Source organism: Sinocyclocheilus grahami, unplaced genomic scaffold, assembly GCF_001515645.1.
Source record: "Sinocyclocheilus grahami isolate Dianchi unplaced genomic scaffold, SAMN03320097.WGS_v1.1 scaffold951.1, whole genome shotgun sequence".
Taxonomy (NCBI): domain Eukaryota; kingdom Metazoa; phylum Chordata; class Actinopteri; order Cypriniformes; family Cyprinidae; genus Sinocyclocheilus; species Sinocyclocheilus grahami.
This window is the reverse complement of record NW_015506130.1, coordinates 93,944-114,072: the sequence shown is the minus strand read 5'-3', so window position 1 is coordinate 114,072 and position 20,129 is coordinate 93,944. Positions and strand designations below refer to the sequence as shown.

Sequence of the window (20,129 nt, the reverse complement as noted above, 5' to 3'; positions counted from 1 at the left end):
TGTTTTTTATTTTTGCCAGCACTGCTGTTCCTACAGCACTCGAGAGACCACACTGATGGACACTCTGGTCAACGTAGGCAAGGTGCTGAGGGATGGAGGAACACACTACCTACGTGTGTCTCCTCCAAACCCCCACACCAACACTCCCTACCCCAGCCCACATCTATCTCTGTAGACCACTTCCACATCCCTTGTGTCTCAGTGGACTGACTCATCCTTATGATAACCTGTGCACTATTAAATCCCCCAATGGGCCACAAGTCTGTCAGCATGCTAGTGTGACAAACAAGAGGAATGCTTTCAAAAGAACAGAGGCGTTGAGGTGTTCATGAGTGGAAAAAAAAATCTAACCTACCAGAATTTACAATGACAGCTCAGAATACAAAGAGGGGGCAATTACGTAAGACTGTCCATGATTAACAAAATAAAATACATTCAAATAAATAAATAAATCTAGTTCACATGTGCAAGTTAATTATTGTAATAAAAAAAAAAAACACCAGGGTTTTTCTTATTTTTTTTAATTCTGCATTTAGACAACATGACTTTGATTTGTAAACAATGAATCAGTTGTTAAATTATTCTTAAATATTTCTAATAAATAATAATAAAAGACTAATTTTAATTTTATTAATTAATAATGTTTTATTTTCCAGATGAATGAGATTTTTCTTTTATTATCATATCAGTCACCCTGACATTTTTACCAAGTAAAATACTTCATTACTTGTTAGAAAAAGTGCATTAAAGTCACTGTATTTTTAAATAAAGATGAAAAAAAGGTGCCATGTCAATTATTGACCACTGGGAATATAACTATAGATAAAGTGGAGGTATGGTCATAAGAAATTTGTGAGTCTAAAACTATACGTTTAAAGCAAGTCTACAATTACTTCACATTTAAGCGGGAACACTATCCCACTGGCACTGCATTAACAGGAGATGTCATTTAGACATTTTAAAGCTTTCTTTTGTGCGAGCTTTCAGTAATCTGGGGACATGTGTGACTATGTATTTGCACCAATTATGCTCTATTAAATCTATTCAAATTAGAGCCTGTTCCAGGTTCCCCCGACAAAGTGAAATTTGATTTCTAAAACGTTCTCTCGTCTTTGCTGCACAAAGAAGCCGTCGGGGATTGAGGGAGCGATCGCTGGAGAGGGAAGTGGGCTGGAAGGCAAATCTAGGTGATGTGTATGTTCTTAGAGTGCCCCTGGGTCTATCTTGGGTAGGCAGGATCTGACAAAAAGATCTGTAAGGAGGAAAAAAATCCTCCACTCTGCTCAAGCATGGGAAATTAAGCCCAGATAAAGATTCTTACTTAAAACACACTCTCAACTCTTTCACCCCTCTCTTTTTCTACATCTTTTCTCCCAACAGTCGCCGGAGAAATTACCAATTGTTTCATTAGCCTACTACATAAACTCCCAGAAGCACCTGCCATTAAGACCTGTTGTTTCTGGCGCTGTCCCAGGCTGGCCTCCCGCGGGTATTTGTTCAAAGGGAAACTCTGTTGAGCCTCCAGGGGATGTTTAACTGATTGCAACAACAAGTATATAGAGTATTAACTTCTGTGGGAATTCAACAAGTTTGGTTCAGTCAAAAGCTGAATTTAACTGTCAGGTAGCTTTACTTTCAAAGTTTCCTGACAGGATGTAATGACTACTCTTGGCAGGTGTTTTTTATTTTTATTACTTCTAACCAACATGCAATTGCCATCGGTGATGCGAAACGGAGAATTGTAAGTCAGGAATTCTCAGTTTCTCTCAATCAGTTTGCTGATAAAGCAATGATTGTCAAAGCTTCCAGCAGCAATGAAAATTGAATGACTTGTTTGACTCTTCATAGCAATACCAAGTTCGGGAGAATTAAGTTGAAGAATAATGTAATTTAGGGTTTCACATGCAGATGTAATTCATATAGTTTGGGTTCTTCATAATTTGAAAATGAAATAGATTCAATTTAATTGATGAAAAACCAACATTGTGCTTGTTTGATGTTTAGATTTAGTGATTATCTGGATAAATGGATAGAATTCCCTCCTGCTATGACAGTGTGACATATAGAGGAATATAACAAGAGCTTTACAAAAGAGAACAGTTATGTGTCAGTTGACATCAAATGACAAAAACCTTGACTGACACTGAAATAAATCTTTGAATATGTTCAAAAAAACAACAACTCTTCCGCTGAATACTGCAACGCTATACTATAGCGCCCTCTGTCTTTTGCTACTAGCAAAAAATATTTTCAACTAATAGAGACCCAAGTATATTATTGTAAGTCACATTTTGAGACCAATAAAAATATTCTCTTTATAGCCAGCTTCCTGACCTCATACAATCATCAAAGGATATCAAACACATGCAGAACCACAACTTCTTATCCTTGAGAGTGGAGCGCTGCATGCATGAAAACTGTTATTAGTTTGGCAATTCAATAAGTTAACATTTTGAATAATTTATGTTTAAAAATGTGAAAGTTTAAGAAGCCATACTGCACAAATAAAAGTTACTGCTGAAATGCATTTCTGCATGGTGCCCTTCTGGTGTGTAATTTGTGGTGCGGTTCTGGCCTTTTCCAGCCTTGTTTGGGCCAGTGATTTTCTCTTGTCTCGGTGTAGCGCTGACCTTCTGAAAGGCAGCTGTGTGGTTAAAGCAGTCCATTTTCAAGGCCCTTGTGGCTTGAATCAAAACTCCATTATAGATTTTACCTCCGGGGGAACTGGGGGCCTTGCAAGGTTTTTTCACAATTTTACCTGTGGAAAAAACCTAAAAGGACGGGCCGCTCTCCAGAGGCCTGCTTAGGGTTGATGGGGGATTGTGAAGGACTAAGAGTGCCAGGTCTGTACCCCAGGACACCAGCCTTATCTTCATGTGACAAGCAGGGGGGCAGCGCAGAGCGAAAATGGAGCTTTAAAAACATTCGGATGGCACTGAACCCTTGACATGACAAGGCCAGCACCTCAGGGAGAGAACGAGAACAGAGCTCAGAATCTGAGAGCAGCTACACAGGGTTTAAAACACCTCCTAGCAGGAGAGTGAGAGAGACTGAGATGGTTATATGGTGAAGAATGAGCAAGTAACAGAGGGTGGGAAAGATGGAGGCCTCCGAAGAATACAAGTAACAGTTATTAAAACAACCAACAGTTATCTTCCCTTGAACCATGTGTACTAACAAGCCAGGCGGGGGCCAAAGACTCAGCCAGATCCTATCAGGACATCTGTCGCTTTGTGGTGACAACCTCCTTTAATAAGTGACAGGGCCTTAGTGCTCGTGGGTCCATGCAGGGGAAGGGTTCCTACACTCTGAGCAATGGCGAGGCCACTGCAGCCATCAAAGTCATGCAGCGGATGCCCTTTTTAAAACAACTTGTCCCAATTACAGCCAATAAGCACCAATCGCTACCCAGGCAGGGGCATGTGACATCAAAGATGCCAAGCAAAAATGCCCACATGAGGTTTGTGTGGCAATTAGAGGACTTAAGCTGCATTTCATCACCAAATGTTTTCAAAATAAGTCTTAATTTAGGGGGAGTGAGTAAGAAGAAAGACACTGAGAGAGAGAGAGAGAGAGAGAGAGGGAGGGAGGGATGCCCTGAAGAAATCATTAAAGCATAATTACTGCTCATCATCTGTGCAAGTGCTTACAAAGTGCCAGTTCTGGATTTGTGCTCTTTTCCCTTGGGCAACACACACACACATAAACATTCACACAGACACAAATAAATCCAAGGCCATACCCTAGATAAAAGTTTTACAATCAATCTCTCACTGGGTTTAACGGCCAATTAAAATTGGAGCTTCAGCATCTAGAACAGAAAACACTTGTGCTCAACTTAAAAAGCAACATTTAACATCTTTATATACCAAAAGTAGCTCTTTTGGTGTTGTCTAATGGAATATCAACAAGCATTTATTGTACAGTCTGTCACTTGTCTGCATACACATTTGGTGTAGAAACAATTTTCACTCAGAAACTGCTAGTAAATTACAAATAATGGGCAAGTAGCACATTGAATTAAACATGACATTTTGAAGTAGAAAAACTTAAATAGTATTTTCTTGTAAAACATAAGCCAATATTGTTTGTTTATATTTACATCTTCGAAAAATATTTTTTACAATGCAGTTAAATTTAATATTTTTGTTAGCACAGTGATAGTTATAAGATTTTTATTGCAGTTTTTTCTATTGTTTCTGTAAGGCAAATGTGATTCCATTGTTAATTTCTGTCATTTCAGACGTCATGATGCTTCCATGTGAGCAATCATTAAAGTAATATGGTTTTGTCACTTTTTGAACATTCCTACTACCCACCTGACCCACCCGGTCTCATTAGAGCAGGGGTGCCCAAACTCGGTCCTGGAGGGCCAGTGTCCTGCAGAGTTTAGATCCATCCCTAATTAGACACACCTGAACCAGCTAACCAAGCTCTTACTAGGCATTCTAGAAACCTCCAGGCAAGTGTGTTGAGGCAGGTTGGAGCTAAACTCTGCAGGACATCGGCCCTCCAGGACCGAGTTTGGGCACCCCTGCATTAGAGGGAAGGCAATGTCAAAAACAGACATTTTACATCCTTATTCTATGAAGATGGCATCTATCTCCAGCAGACACACTGAATTTCAAACTGACTATTGTCGCACGATGCAAAAAAAACAAATGTTTATTCTTATAAAGTAACCTGTTAACTCAATATTGATTGAGTTTGCCATAACTGGATTGCCATAATAGGCCTCTCTGTCAGATCTGATAAGCGTCAGGCAGAGGCCCCTTAAAACACTGAAGCAGACGAGTATCATGACCTTCACAAGCGGACCATTACAAGCAGGCTTGCCAAGTCTGAATTGAGCTACTTTTAAAGTCTAAAAGTAGCCCAAAAACAGGTTGATGGGTTTTTTTCTGCAGGTTAAAGATTTGACATATGGAATAAATTACATTTGAGTGAAATGCTTGTATTGAAATATTTACTTTGATTTATATTCTACAAAATGATGAATCTGTAATAGATGATTATTTTTGAGAGGGAGGGGCACTGGTAGGGAGCCTCTGTGCATATATATAATAAGGACCAAACTGGAGAAGAGTCTCAAAAAGAAGGTCTGAAAACTATAAATAGTTCGTTTTCAATATTTTGAGTTTTTCTAGTTTTGGGGGGTCGTTTGTTTGGACATTGTACTTGTTTAGACTAACGGACTGGAAACCCTGATTACAAGGTTCTGTAAACAGTAAAATAATCAGGAATTCGGTACCTGCTAGTGTGCCCCAGAAAAGCTTTTGTGATACTGCTTTGCCAGAAAAATAGAGAAAAATTCTAATCCCATTTACTCGCCTTCATGTCTCTCCAAACCCGGATAATGTTTTCATCCGTGAAACAAGTTGTTGAGGTGATGATGATTGACTGTCATGCTCCAAACAATTATATACATGCAGCATAAAAGTGGTCCATATGATTCGTGTGGGTGATTCGAAGTTTTCTCAAGGTCATTTGAGCTTTGTGTGAAAAGCAGACCTAAATTTACGTTGTTATTCACTCAAAAGCCTTTACTCACATTCTGGCACTTAAGTCAGTTTGTTGTTTACATAAGATAAGATCAAAGTGCACTCGAAAAAAGGCGGAAAGCTGTTCTCAAACCTCATTGGTTCTTTCAGATATAGTCAACTCTTTAGACCAGGGGTGTCCAAACTTGGTCCTGGAGGGCCGGTGTCCTGCAGAGTTTAGCTCCAACTTGCCTCAACACACCTGCCTGAAAGTTTCTAGTATGCCTAGTCAGACCTTGATTAGCTGGTTCAGGTGTGTTTAATTTGGGTTGGAGCTGAACTGGCCCTCCAGGAGCAGGATTGGACACCCCTGCTTTAGAACTTATACTGTAAAGGCTAAAAACTACTGGCCTCATTGTTTCTTTACTGTAAATAAAGCTTGAGCTTGTCAGAGTCTGAGACCTAAACTCTTTAAGCTTTTATTTCTACGAAACGTAGATATTATTTTAACTGATATTTTGTACATTCTCAATCATGCATATATATATGCAGCAGATCCTTTAGGTCCTGTAAGTTGCGAGGTGGGGCCTCCATGGATCGGACTTCTTTGTTCAGCACATCCCACAGATGATCGATTGGATTGAGATCTAGGGAATTTGGAGGTCAAGTCAACATCTCAAACTCATTGTTTTGCTCCTTAAACCACTCCTGAACCATTTTTGCTTTGTGGCAGGGCACATTATCCTGCTGAAAGAGGACACCAAGGAACACTGTTTCCATTGAAGGATGTACAAGGTCTGCCACAATGCTTAGGTAGGTGTTATGTGTCAAAGTAACATCCACATAGATGGCAGGATCCAAGATTTCCCAGCAGAACATTGTCCAAAGCATCATACTGCGTCCTTTCCATAATGCATTCTGATGCCATGTGTTCCCCAGGTAAGCGACACACATGCACCCGGCCATCCACGTGATGCAAAAGAAAATGTGATTCATCAGATCAGGCCACCTTCTTCCACTGCTCCGTGGTCCAGTTCTGATGCTCACATGCCCACTTTTGGAGCTTTCAGTGGTGGACAGGAGTCAGCATGGCCACCCTGACTGGTCTGCGGCTATGCAGCCCCTTACGCAACAAACTGCAATGCACTGTGTAGTCTGACACCTTTCCATAAGAACCAGCATTAAAGGGTTAGTTCACCCAAAAATGAAAATTAGCCCATAAATTACTCACCTTCAAGGGATGTATATGACTTTCTTCTTTCAGATGAATCCAGTCGGAGTTATATAAAAAATTGTCTTTGATCTTTCAAGCTGTTTAATGGCAGTCAGCGGTTGTTGCAGTGCTTTAGTCCAAAAGAAGTGAAATAAAAAGCACCCATCCATAAAAAAAGTGTCTCACACGGCTCCGGGGGGGGGGGGCACAAAGGCCTCCCGTAGCGAATCGATGTGTTTTTGTAAGAAAAATACCCATATTCAAAACGTAATAATCACTTTAATCTAGCTTGCGCCAACAGTTGTACACAAAAGCAGCTCCGGGAGGATGACGTATGAGGTCGGCGTTGCACATGCGCCGGTGAGTCTCGTGGAAACCAACATTTGTTAACCGGAGCAAGGGAAGCAAAGATTCCTTACTTTAGCAAAGGAAAACTAGTCTCCTCTTGGCTTATATCGAAATCCTCCGACATTCTTCTTTACAAATCCTCGTTTTGTACATCTAATTCGTGACCGTTGTTTTGTTTTGATCTCTCTACTGCGCTTTCGCATTCGTCACTTCTGAGCGGCGCATGCGCAACACCGACGTCTTACGTCATCCGCCCGGAGCTGCTTCTATGTACAACAGTGAGTGCAAGCTAGATTAAATTGATTATTACATTTTAAATATGGTTATTTTTCTTACAAAAATGCATCGATTCGCTACAGGAGAACTTTGTTCACCCCTCGGAGCCGTGTGAGACTTTTTTTTTATGGATGGGCGCTTTTATTTCACTCCTTCTGGACTGATGCAACCCTAAAATTCGTGATCGCCTCAGTCCCCTTTAAATGTCATATGAAAACGGCGGCAGATCGGCTCCTCCCCGTCTTTCAGCGCGTTCTTTTTCAATCCGCAGAGAGCGACAGCGCAGAGCGAGAAACAGAGGACAAGGTGTGTGTTTAAAGATAGATTGTTATAATATCTGCATCTGTGCAGTTCTTTGTCATAAATCCAGTTTACAAAATATCATGGGGGAGCAATAATCGGTTCCCCATCTACTGTAGCCTGTTTTCACTGCGTTCACCCCTCATCACACCCAGTTTCCTAATGAAGCACATATGAAGGCATACTTTATAAAACAATCATGTTGCCATTTTCATTTGAAAATTTAACTTTCAATATAATACATATTCCAGTGCATGTGGCAAAGAGGTTTGCGTACTTGAGCTAAGGAAAGAGGGTTGTACTAGAAATGCAAACAGTAAAATGTTGTGTTTGTACAGTAAACAGGTTGTGTATGTTTATTTATTTATTTAGTCATTTAGCAGACACTTTTATGCAAAGCGACGTACAAATGAGGACCCGTAAAAGCAGTCAAAACTAACAAAAGAGCAACAATATATAAGTGCAAATGACAAGTCTCGGTTAGCCTAACGCAGTACACGTAGCCACACACACACACACACACACACATACATATATATATATATTATACACACAAAGAAAAACAAGTAGATATAATAGAAAAAATAGTAAGCTAGTGTTTGTTTTTTGTTGTTGTTTTTTTAAATAAAAAATTAAAAAAGAAGATAAATATAGATAAAGTAGAATTAAAATAGAATAGAAAGAGCTAGAGTTAGATGGTCAAATAAAGGTGGAACAGATGTGTTTTTAGTGGTTTCTTGAAGATGGTTAAGGACTCAGCTGCTCGGATTAATTTGGGCAGGTCATTCCACCAGGAGGGAACAGTTAATGAAAAAGTCAGTGAAAGTGATTTTGTGCCTCTTTGAGATGGCACAATAATACGCCGTTCACTTGCAGAACGCAAGCTTATAGAGGGCACATAACTCTGAAGTAATGAATTTAGGTAAATGGGTGCAGAGCCAGTGGTGGTTTTGTAGGCAAACATTAATGCCTTGAATTTAATGCAAGCAGCTACTGGTAGCCACTGCAAATTGATGAACAGAGGTTTGACATGCATTCTTTTCGGTTCATTAAAGATTAATCTTGCAGCGGCATTTTGGATTAATTGTAGAGGTTTGATAGAAGTGGCTGGAAGACCTGCCAAGAAAACATTGCAATAGTCCAGCCTGGATAGAACAAGAGCTTGAACAAGGAGTTGTGTTGCATGTTCTGAAAGAAAGGGCCTGATCTTCCTAATGTTGTATAAAGCAAATCTGCAGAACCGGGCAGTTTTAGCAATGTGGTCTGAGAAATTCAGCTTATCATCAATCACAACTCCAAGGTTTCTAGCTGTTTTTGAAGGAGTTATGGTTGATGAGCTTAACTGGATGGTGAAATTTTGATAAAGTGATGGGTTTGTTGAAACCACAAGCAGTGTATGTGAGATCATGAAAACTTGAATTTGGCTTATTCAGTACTCAAATGTTATACCTATCTATGCAATACAATGGAATACTGCAATAAGTTTAGTATACGACCCCTATTAATCAAAAACATTTTTTATCTTATTTATATATTTTTTTTATTATTAGGCTATTATTATTATTAGTATACCCTCACTGGGGGCTGAGCCCCTTTAAAATTAAAATCCTAGAATCGCCCCTGATCAAAGACAGTTTTTAACATAACTCCGACTGGATTCGTCTGAAAGTAGAAAGTCATATACACCTAGGATGCCTTGAGGGTGAGTAATTTATGGGCTAATTTTCATTTTTGGGTGAACTAACCCTTTAACTTCATGAAGGGCTACAGTAGCTTGTCTGTTGGGCCAGCCACAGGTCAGCCTTCGTTCCCCACATGCATCAATGAGCCTTGGCCGCCCATTACCCTGTTGCCGGTTCACCACTGTTCCTTCCTTGGACCACTTTTGATAGATACTGACCACTGCAGACCAGGAACTCCCCACAAGAGCTGCAGTTTTGGAGATGCTCTGATCCAGTCGTCTAGCCATCACAATTTGGCCCATGTCAAACCCACTCAAATCCTTATGCTTGCTCATTTTTCCTACTTCTAACACATCAAATTTGAGGACAAAATGTTCACTTGCTGCCTAATATATCCTACCCACTAACAGGTGCCGTGATGAAGAGATAATCAGTGTTATTCACGTCACTGATTAAAATACGTGTTTAAAACGTAGGCCTATATAAACATGTAAATAAGAAAATTAACTTTAATCAAATTGAATTGCAATCTTGGTATTTTGTTACTGCCTGCAACATTTATGAAGGGAAGTTAATTGCTTATATAAAATGTCAATGGTCCTACTGATATAACCTTTATTTCGAGCCAATTTGATTTCATTCCATACAGATATTTCCTTTTAAGTTGCTCAGAGCTCTCATTATTTGTTTCTTCCAGTAGAGGGACTTACTGCAAGTATTCTTCCTACAGAACGGTCGTACATAAAGTTCTAATGGGTAAAATGAATGATATATTCATATTTTCACAAGAAGCAAGTCTAGTTTAAAGTGAAAATTTAATGGTCAACACACCATCTCATCTCAGAACAAACAGTGAAAAGGCAAATTTCCAATCCCAAATATTATAGGGAACAAAATGTAACATCTACATTTAAATATGAAGCTGTTAGGTTTAAAGGCATTCAGAACAGTGGCAAAATATTATTACAAACCCGCACAGATACTACAAACACAGTACAACCTGACCCAAGTAAACTGAATTAATCTCAGTCTGCACTGCGAATACAACAATAAAAAGGGAGGAAAATGCATACACTTTTATCAGAGGACATTGCAAGGTCATGTGAAACGTATAGATGCCTGAGCATTTGAAGTTAAAGAAAAGTACAGTACAAACATTCCTTTCCTCTTGTCTCTTTTTCTCCATTCAATGCTCCTTTTGTCCATTATTATGAGTCACTATTTTCTTCATCTTCCTCCGCCTCATCATATCGCTCAGGATCCTGAGAATCAGAACTTGTGTCATTGGCATCATTTGCAAACGGGTCTTCTCCCTGTAAAACAAAAAGAGATATACCTTTAAATATTCTTTCAAAAAAACTTATTTTCTAAATGTGTTCTAATATGTCACAAAAATTATTACCTTCATGTACTTCTCATAGCGCACCTTCACATTATCGTTATTTATTATGGCTTTAGCTGTGACCACGCTGTCTCTTTTTAACTGCTCTTTATAAGCCTTTGAGAGGAGGGAAAAAGACAAGATAAGTTACAGGTCTGTGAGGGCCAGAAATCTTGCTTGTTTGTAGGTGACCAAATACTTATTTTACCGAGGAATTTACCAATTAATTCTTTAAAAATCCTACAATGTGATTTTCTGGATTTTTTTTCTCATTTTGTCTCTCATAGTTGAGGTATACCTATGATGAAAATTACAGGCCTCTCTCATCTTTTTAAGTGGGAGAACTTGCACAATTGGTGGCTGATTAAATACTTTTTTGCCCCACTGTATATATAAGATGAAAATGACAGTTCAGGATATTTAGAGGAGAGAGGATAGAGTCATGTTACCACTTTGCTCTTGAGGTGGGTGAGTGAATGAAGATGTTGCTGTACAGAGCTGAAAACCACAGGGATGTGAATGTCACATGCAACACAGTAGACCACCTCCATCCTTCTCATGTAATCATCTTCTGTCACGCCTGTAAGAACAAGAAGTTTATAGAGTATGTCAATATTTGTCTTTGAAGTATGTAGAATGATTTCCATCTCTTTCCATCAAGTGGGAAATGTGTTACAATATATCAATGTATTTATTTATCATATAATGCATATTTATAACGTGATGTTGGCTTGAGTGGTGTCATACCTTCCATTATTTTTGCCCATTCATCTTTGCTTCGTCCACAGGAAAACTTTAGTTTATGCAGGGTAGAGACAGTTTTATGAAACTTGTGAACCATGCAATCCTGTGCAGTATTAGAATGGGGTAAATGTACATGAACAAATATAATACAAATCCAGACTAAAACATCAAGGAAAGATAATTATTTCATAAGTCTTACATGCAAAAAACTGATGACCTTGTCATCAAATTTGGCTTGCCGTCGTATATAGTCAAGAGTCTCTCTGTGATCTGTGCTTCCAAAGTGTTTCTCGATGTCTTTGTCTTCAAATGTGTGGAATTTACAAAAAGCACATGTAAAAGCCCACCTAAAAAATAAATAAATAGCATGCTATGAATACTAAAGTGACATACATTTGTATTTAACTTGACATTTATTGCTAAATGTTTTTTGAATAACTGATGCAAATGTATAATTTAAAATATTTAGTAGTTGCAATTTAAATTCTATGGCCTTTCTACATATCACAAGTCAACATTTCACTGCTTCTTAAAGAAATACAGCAGAAAGTCATCAAGTTCTGCCTCAAATAATAATTATTATTTAAATTTTTTTAATAGATTTAAATAATAAATTGATATCCAGCAAATCAATCTAGATATGGTTTAAAAACACAAGTGATGAGTCAGTTGAAATTTCAGTGTTCACCTGTGCTTGTCTCCATATTTTTCATGATTCTTCTCACGTCGTCTTCTACGCTTCTCTCTGGCTCGAACTTTCTTACCAAGCTCTGCACTCAAATATTAAAGGGTTAGTTCATTCAAAAATGAGAATTCTGTCACTATTACTCACCCTCATGTCGTTCCAAAAACGCATCTTCCACCTTTGTTCATCTTCGGAACACAAATTAAGATATTTTCAATGAAATCCGAGAGCTTTTTGACCCTGCATAGACAGCAATGCAACTGACACGTTCAAGGCCCCGGAAAGTAATAAGGACATCATTAAAATAGTCCATGTGACATCAGTGGTACATTTTGTGCGCAAAGAAAACAAAAAATAAAGAATTTATTCAACAATTTTTTCTCTTCCGTGTCAGTCTTCACCGTGCGTTCAGTTTACAAGCAGAGGAAAACGCATGGTGTAGCCAACATAAAACTCTCTTTGTAAACATTGTCTGAAGATTTTTACAGAGAGGATGACTTGCAATTTTTGCCCAGCCTTACTTATTTGAACCAGAATATACAGAGGATGAACTAAGAAAGATGAACGTTCTACATCAGAACGCCGGCTCCTGCGTCAGCAGCACCACACACACGTTGTGGTACTCTCGTGAATGCATGTCGAAGACTGATACGGAAGAGAAGAAATTGTTGAATAAAGTCGTTATTTTTGTTATCTTTGTAGACAAAAAGTATTCTTGTAGCTCCATAAAATTAAGGTTTAACCACTGATGTCACATGGACTATTTTAATGATGTCCTTACTACTTTCCTGGGCCTTGAACGTGTCAGTTGCGTTGCTGTCTATGGAGAGTCAGAAAGCTCTTAGATTTCATCAAAAATATCTTAATTTGTGTTCTGAAGATGAACGAAGGTCTTACGGTTTGGAATGATATGAGGGCGAGTAATTAATGACAGAATTTTCATTTTTGAATGAACTAACCCTTTAAACCATGCTTGTATTGAATTATGGCGGTTAATATAATTTTTTTCCAATTTAATAAACTATAAAAATATAAATAATAAATAATTACATACCATGCTCTTTATTTATTTCCTTGGTATCGGAAGAAATACAACTGTCCTGTAGAAAAGACAAACTCTAGTATCACAGGACTGATTTTGAGGCATCTTTGATTGTGAATTCCTACCTTTGAAATGTGTGGTCCTAAAAAAAGAACAAATAAAGCATCGTAAGCATCACCGCAAGGCAACATTTTTGAAAAATACAGTAAAGAAAGTGCAACAATTTAACAATGGAAACTTTGTCCCTTTTTAAAATCATGTTTGGTCTATCAAAGCAGCACATCACATACCCACAATGGTGCTTATGCTGGGAGTTGCTCTGACTATCCTCTTTTTTTTAACCATCTTGCAAGGAGGTACTGGTTCCGTCATCTTCCTCTTGGTCCCTCGAAACACCAAAGCAGCTGATTTTGAGTAGTATCTCTCTATGCAAATAGACGAGTTCTTACTAGAGCACTGTGGAAGAGAAGAGATCAACACTAAAAGTCATTGCTTTTGCTCAATAGATAAACTAGACTCCAGACGTACACATACCCCTACATCTTGTCCTTTGGCCTCAGGTACAACAGCACCTATTCCCCGGTAGTTTCTGTGCACATATGCTTGCATGTCTCTGCCCCGTGAGCCAATCGGCGCTGACCAAGAGTGTGAAGGAGAGTACAGGCTGGAGGAATCGGAGAGGTTGGATGTTGAGTATGGACTCTCTCTGCCGCTGTCCGAAAATGGAGACCTGGACCTTTGGGAAGGCATGACGAAGGGCCTGATGCAATTTGACAAGACGTCTGCACCCCAGGATGAGCAAGTGCCAGTGTACCCTCCATTAGAATTATCAACAACGCTATCTGCATCTTCAGTGTTCAAAGCCCCAAGTCCAAAAGATTCATAGGCACCATATCTGTTGAAAAAATAAATGGTAGCACTTTACAGTAAGACTCTTTTTTTTTTTCTTAAAAAGCAAAAATTAAGAAATACATATTTAAACAATTTTAATTTAATTTGCAATTTATATCATTTTTATATCTTTTTTTTTTTTTTTTAAGTTTTTTTTTTCTTTTCCAAAACATATTGTAAAATATTACCAAACAGATTACTTTTAAAATAAAAATGTTAAATGTCTCCAACACTTTATATAGGAGAGCTATTTCTGTTGCCTCTTCAGAAAAGCACAAGAAAGATCCTCTGACAATTCTTACCTGTCAGAGCCATTGGTCTCAAAGGACTCAGAGGATGCAAACGATCCAAATAATGGCTGACTGTAGCATTTCCCTGGACATTTGACAAGTGCAAGTGATTATTTGAGTGTGCTATGGGAATTTACCTCATTCAGAAACAACAAGAACAAGACAGCTGTATATAACATTGTAGCAAAATAAGAGTGAGGATTAATGTCATTTCTTTACCTGAATTTTCAGCTGATGATGGGAACATTTCATCCTTATCATTAGTCCTTTAAAACAGATTATATAATGTCAAAATTAAAGCCCTGATTAAATATAAAATATTACTAGAAGGTATAATTATTATTTATTAGGGATGCACGATATATCGGCCACCATATCGGTATCGGCCGATAAATGCTAATTTTTTCTGTTATCGGTATCGGCCTGATAAGAAAATTTGGCCGATATCTTAAAGCCGATAAATAATGCATTATTTCCTTCAGAGACACTTTAGATGCGCGCTGTTCGTTTGCAGCCTTTTGTGCAATTGTATGTTGTAATATTGTGTTTATTTGATGTTTATCTGATTTATCTCATATAGAATGCGTTTGGTTAAGTTAAAAGCGCTTCAGTTTACCGGTGATCATCTTTAGCTCAGCGCACGCAGCTCAAACAGCAGTGCACAACATTAATAACTATGATTGGGAATGTTGTGTATATAACATTCTAATGAGAACATTATTATAATAAAATGTTGTGCATTCTTTGGGTTTAGTTGCTGTGTTTCAGCGCGTTGATATGGGAAGAGCGCATCCACAACAGGATCACACATTCTGACTATAGCACGCAATAACTGCATCATTTTGTACATATATAAGTTGTAATATTATGTTTATGTTGTATTAATATTAATCTCAGGATGCATTTCCTTGAGTTAAATAAGCTGCCAGCAAAACGCTTCAGTTTACCATGTTCATTCAGCTCTTCAGCTTCAGCACGCGCAGCTCAACGGCTGCTATTTAAAACAGTGGTATTAATTTGTTACTTTTTCAAAATCATTGATATATTATTAATAACAACAACCACTTGTATTTTTCTCTTATTTTCATCAACAATATGGTTTAGTAATTAAAATCATTTAATTATTGTCCGTGCAGAGGCTATTCTGTTTTATTGATCTGTGGCGCATTCATTTTGATTCTTTACATGTGTAATGATGTCCAGTGACTTGTTTGCATTATTTATGCATTATTTTATTTATTTGTAAGACTTTTTTATGACTAAATTTGGTAATGGGAGAGTAAAAATATTTTTAAAACGTACACCGTTCAAACTAGGCTGCTTATGTTAAAGTGTTTGGGATGTGGCTTTTAATGATGAGACCTTTTTTGTAATCAGGCTCTCAAAAAGTATATAACAATTTGGATATAGATTTATCGGCCAACATATCGGTTATCGGCTTTCAAAAATAAAGAATAATCGGTTATCGTATCGGCCAAAATTTTCATGTCGGTGCATCCCTATTATTTATATATATTATTATATGATTAAGCAGTTACCTTGTTAAGCTTTTCTATGGTACTTCATAGAGGATTTTGAATTTAGGGTTCAACCAATGTTTTTTTTTTTTTTTTTTTTTAAAGGGGTCATATGATGCGATTTCAAGTTTTCCTTTCTCTTTGGAGTGTTACAAGCTGATTGTGCATAGATAAGATCCCTAAAGTTGCAAAGACTAAAGTCTCAAAACCAAAGAGATATTCTTTATCAAAGTTAAGACTCTGCCACGCCCCCCAAAAACGGCTTGTTCTAACACGCCCCCACATATCTACCTCACTATGTGGAAATATTTGAGTAATGCCGCCCAAATGTTCACGCAAAGAAAGGCGGCGTGGTTTCAGTAACCGCAGTGAGTGTTGAAGCAGCCATGTCAGGGAGACGCTGTGTTTCTAGGCGAAAGCAAAAGCACTTTATTTGGCCTTCCGAAAGTAGATGCACTTAGGAATCTTTAAGATCACTTACAACAGAACAGCAATGCATTTTATGGACGACCGTTTCATGAACCTAGGAGAGGAGGTGATTCTGACTTTGCTATGACAATCTGGCGCTTCTGAATCAGCTACTGTTTTGTTATTAGTTTAAGTATTTCGATAGCCTGTTTAAATGCAGAGTTTTGCGCATTGTGTGTGTGTGCGTGCGCGCGTGTGTGAGAGAGCGAGAGCGAGAGAGACCAGCTTCATCACTGTGTCTGTCACGCGACTCTGTTCCCCTTTCGGGCTCTGTCTTTACATTTATTTTGAAAGATGAAGCTCTCGATTATGGTAAGGGGCATTACATTTCCGACGAGTGCTTGCGGTGTTCGGCCAATCACAATGCACTGGGTCAGCTGGCCAATCAGAGCAGACTGCGCTTGTCGGAAGGAGGGACTTTGTAAAAAAACTAAGCGTTTGAGAGAGGCGGGGCATAGAGGACCTACAATAAAGTGTTTCTTAAACATTAAAGCATGTCAGCATATTCTGTTACACCAAATACACAAAATAATGATCTTTAAAAAAGCATCATATGACCCCTTTAAATGGCCAATATATAATGATCAAGCAGGGTAAACTTCTATAAAGGCAAATAGGAAATCATTAATTTTTACAAACCATATTATCATGCCATAAACCGAAGACTAAAAAAAATAATAATAATAAAAACACTGCAAAATTTACAGTTTTAACTGTTGCGGAAATGCATCACCACAGTGTGTGAAAAAAGGTCCATATTGTTTTCGGAAGTGAAAAATTTATAAAAAACCTGTTTGTTATGATAGCTTTCATGTAAGAAAATACAAAATAATGCTTGAATATTTAGGCCTAATCCACAATAATTGTTTGAACAGTCACCTTTTTCAGCAATGCCAGCAGCATTAAGGGTATGTGCTAGTTTCACACCAGTGAAGTTGTTCAGGTTTGTCATTAAACACTTGTAGACAGCACAAAAAAAATTTACATATAAACTACTCTGATTCAGATTGTGAATGGGCCTTTGTAAAACAGTTAACACTCCAGTGTTAATTTTGCCCTTGTGTTTTTCCCTCTATTCAAGATTTACATGTCAGATTGAAACAGACCACCTTGCTGTATTTACATCCATTTTGCACCATCAGTTCTTACTTTTATTTAAGCAAAATGTGTGTTTTGTGGTGTGGGAAATGTTACATTGCCTGCCAACTCCAGGCATATGTCCTTTAAAAAAACTGAACAGTCATTCTTGAGACGTGGGACAAAACAGGTCCAGCAAGGGTAACTGCTATTAGCTTTAAAAAATTAAAATATTTTCAATTTTAAATGTCATGAGGGATTAATAATAGAATGTATTTAACACAATTATCACCTTCAATTTAATTTTCTCATTATTATACCAAATCTGTGTTTCTTAATGTCCTCTCACTACATCTAAAAACAGTGTGTCCACAGAGAAGGGTTCAATCATTCATATGCAATAAAATGGATAAAAATGTTTTTTTAATGATGAAAAAGAGCTTGTTTTATCAAAAGCAACACTTAATAATATCTCCTATCAAAGCAAGGCTGTTTTTTAATGACACATGCATGTTTCATAAGATTTTAAAGTTGCGTCCCCACTTTTTGTCAACACCGTCAGACATTCAATAAAATGTAATAAAATCAGGGAATATCAGGGGCAGCTGTCACTCTAAAGGACCCCCTTGCCACAGTTCACCTCTGCAGAGTACATCAGTGTCAGACAGGCTCTGCTAAGTTTTAGTTTTAGAATATTTTAAATCCTAATGTTAATATTTCCTGTGTCACAGCCATGATATGTCAACACCATCTTCCAATTTCTGAGGAAATTATTTGAAATATTTAGATAATTTTATTCTCCTGAAGCAGGTTCCATTAGCATCTAGCATCAACAGAAAAAAATTTAATGGCTACTACATAAACTCCATTGGTTTTGTGAAAGAAATGCCAAATGTCAACACAACGTCAGATGTCACCACCATAAGATTGTGTTCCAATGATATATCAAAATACTTAAATGTGACTTGAATAAAAGCTTTATAAACAATAACATACTCACTGCTTGTTGTTTGTTTTAATACAGTAATTGACTGATTCGATGTATTTGATAGTTAAAATTATTACAAATTCAGGTTTTCGTCACCACCGTCAGATGTCAACTCTGTCAGTTGAATATTTTGATAATATTTAATTATGATATTTTATATTTGTTGTGGAATTATTGGTCACATGTGAAAGTGTAATCTGTCTGCTAACATGAGAATGTGTATTGAAATGTTAAAAACATCTTGAATGCTGTTAAAGATAAAGTTGAGATTATATTACACAGTCCAAGGTAAAAAAGCACATTTTGTTAAAAAAGAGAAAAGTTGGGAGGTTGTATCAAAGCATAGCTCAGTAGCTTAGTACATATAAGATACATAAATGTAGTTTCATTTGTCTGAGTACAAGGTTTTATTTTTTCAATTTTGCCCCCTGTTTTGTCCCACTTCTCAAGAATGACTGAATGGCCTTTTTCTCTTTTTTTTTTTTGTAATTGAGTATTATGCATAATTATGCAAACCCAAAACATAGCATTTAGTGATTAAAATACAAGCTACGTGTCTTAACACCTTTGCGAGGCATTGTAAATACTGAACTTGCCCCTCATTTAAAACGTACCAATTTTTTGTTTTTGTTTTTTTCGTTTCACTGATTCTTTTTCAACAAAAGTAACGTTATTTCGAAATGCAATATAAAGGCAGCCTCACTTACCACATAAACGAGAGACAATCAGTCCTACCGCGTTAAATTAAAGCAGGTGTCACTGAAATCATTTTCCCCCTGGAAACAAACTAAGCTACGGTGTAAGGAAACTTAGGGCTGGTTCTTCTTCTTCTTCTTCTTCTTAATGTTTAACGGCGGTTGGCATCCAGCGTAATTGGTGCATTACCGCCACCATCTGCTCCGGAGTGTGGCTCAGACAACAGGTTCACAGACTAATACACCCAAATTCCCTCCTTTTAATTCCAAGGAATTTAAAAGTTCCAACTTTCTCTAAATCTCTCCCATACATTCTTCTTAGGGCTGGTTTGCAACAACATGCTTTTTCATAACCATTTCCTAATGGAATTTGTCTTCCTCCAGAGGGCGCTAGTGGCTCACAAACCTAATTTACACTGAGACCCCAGCTCGGACCCATTCAAATTGTTGATAGCTACTTTTGGTCTCACTGGAGGCATTTGTACTATAAAATAGCCCTTTATAATCGGATCGATACAGCCTTACGATGTAATAAATCTAAAATAAATGATTAAATACACGACTTTTCCAGTAAACACAAACAGCTGTGTTTTGGTCTGTCCTGATCAGCACCAAAAGCCACTGGAAGGAACGTCTGCAACCTTTAGACAAAAAAGTGTAACGGCTAATGCTTCCGCTTTGGCTGTAGGCCTACGTGGGAAATGAGATATTAATTAATTCATTTAGAAATGCAACATAGTATTGTCCTTCACCACTTGAGGGGGCTCAAACCTAAACCACTGTGCAAGGATTCCAATTAAAGGGGTCTTATGATGCTATTTCAATTTTTCCTTTCTCTTTGGAGTGTTACAAGCTCTTGGTGCATAAAGAAGATCTGTAAAGTTGCAAAGACTAAAGTCTCAAATCCAAAGAGATATTCTTTATAAAAGTTAAGATTCAACCACGCCTACCTAAAACGGCTCGTTCTAACACGCCCCCACATGTCTACGTCACGATGTGGGAAGATTTGCAAAACGCCGCCCAAATGTTCACGCAAATTCAGATGTGTGCAG

The 20,129-nt window shown here is 37.7% G+C and overlaps 1 protein-coding gene across 2 annotated transcripts; it reads right to left on the bottom strand.

Annotated features, from left to right (window-relative positions):
- Positions 1-9,903: 9,903 nt before the first annotated feature.
- On the bottom strand, positions 9,904-19,183 carry LOC107564631 (DBIRD complex subunit ZNF326-like). 2 transcript variants are annotated; one of them, XM_016249758.1, is made up of 13 exons: positions 19,090-19,183; positions 14,552-14,598; positions 14,345-14,417; positions 13,686-14,046; positions 13,442-13,607; positions 13,277-13,293; positions 13,164-13,209; positions 12,113-12,194; positions 11,624-11,771; positions 11,428-11,527; positions 11,130-11,260; positions 10,702-10,797; positions 9,904-10,612 (listed from the first exon to the last, which is right to left on the bottom strand). In XM_016249758.1, the coding sequence occupies exons 1-13, from the start codon at positions 19,092-19,094 to the stop codon at positions 10,508-10,510; spliced, it is 1,377 nt and encodes a 458-aa protein (XP_016105244.1). In that variant the 5' UTR covers positions 19,095-19,183; the 3' UTR covers positions 9,904-10,507. The 2 variants fall into 2 exon arrangements, with proteins under 2 accessions (XP_016105244.1, XP_016105246.1); XM_016249760.1 differs by having other exon boundaries at positions 13,692-14,046.
- Positions 19,184-20,129: the final 946 nt, after the last annotated feature.

Coding starts and splice junctions, on each gene's coding strand:
- LOC107564631 (XM_016249758.1), bottom strand. Junction 14,047..14,344: donor GAGACCAATGGCTCTGACAG/GTAAGAATTGTC, acceptor TTTTTTCAACAG/ATATGGTGCCTATGAATCTT. Junction 12,195..13,163: donor GGAAATAAATAAAGAGCATG/GTATGTAATTAT, acceptor ATTTGAGTGCAG/AGCTTGGTAAGAAAGTTCGA.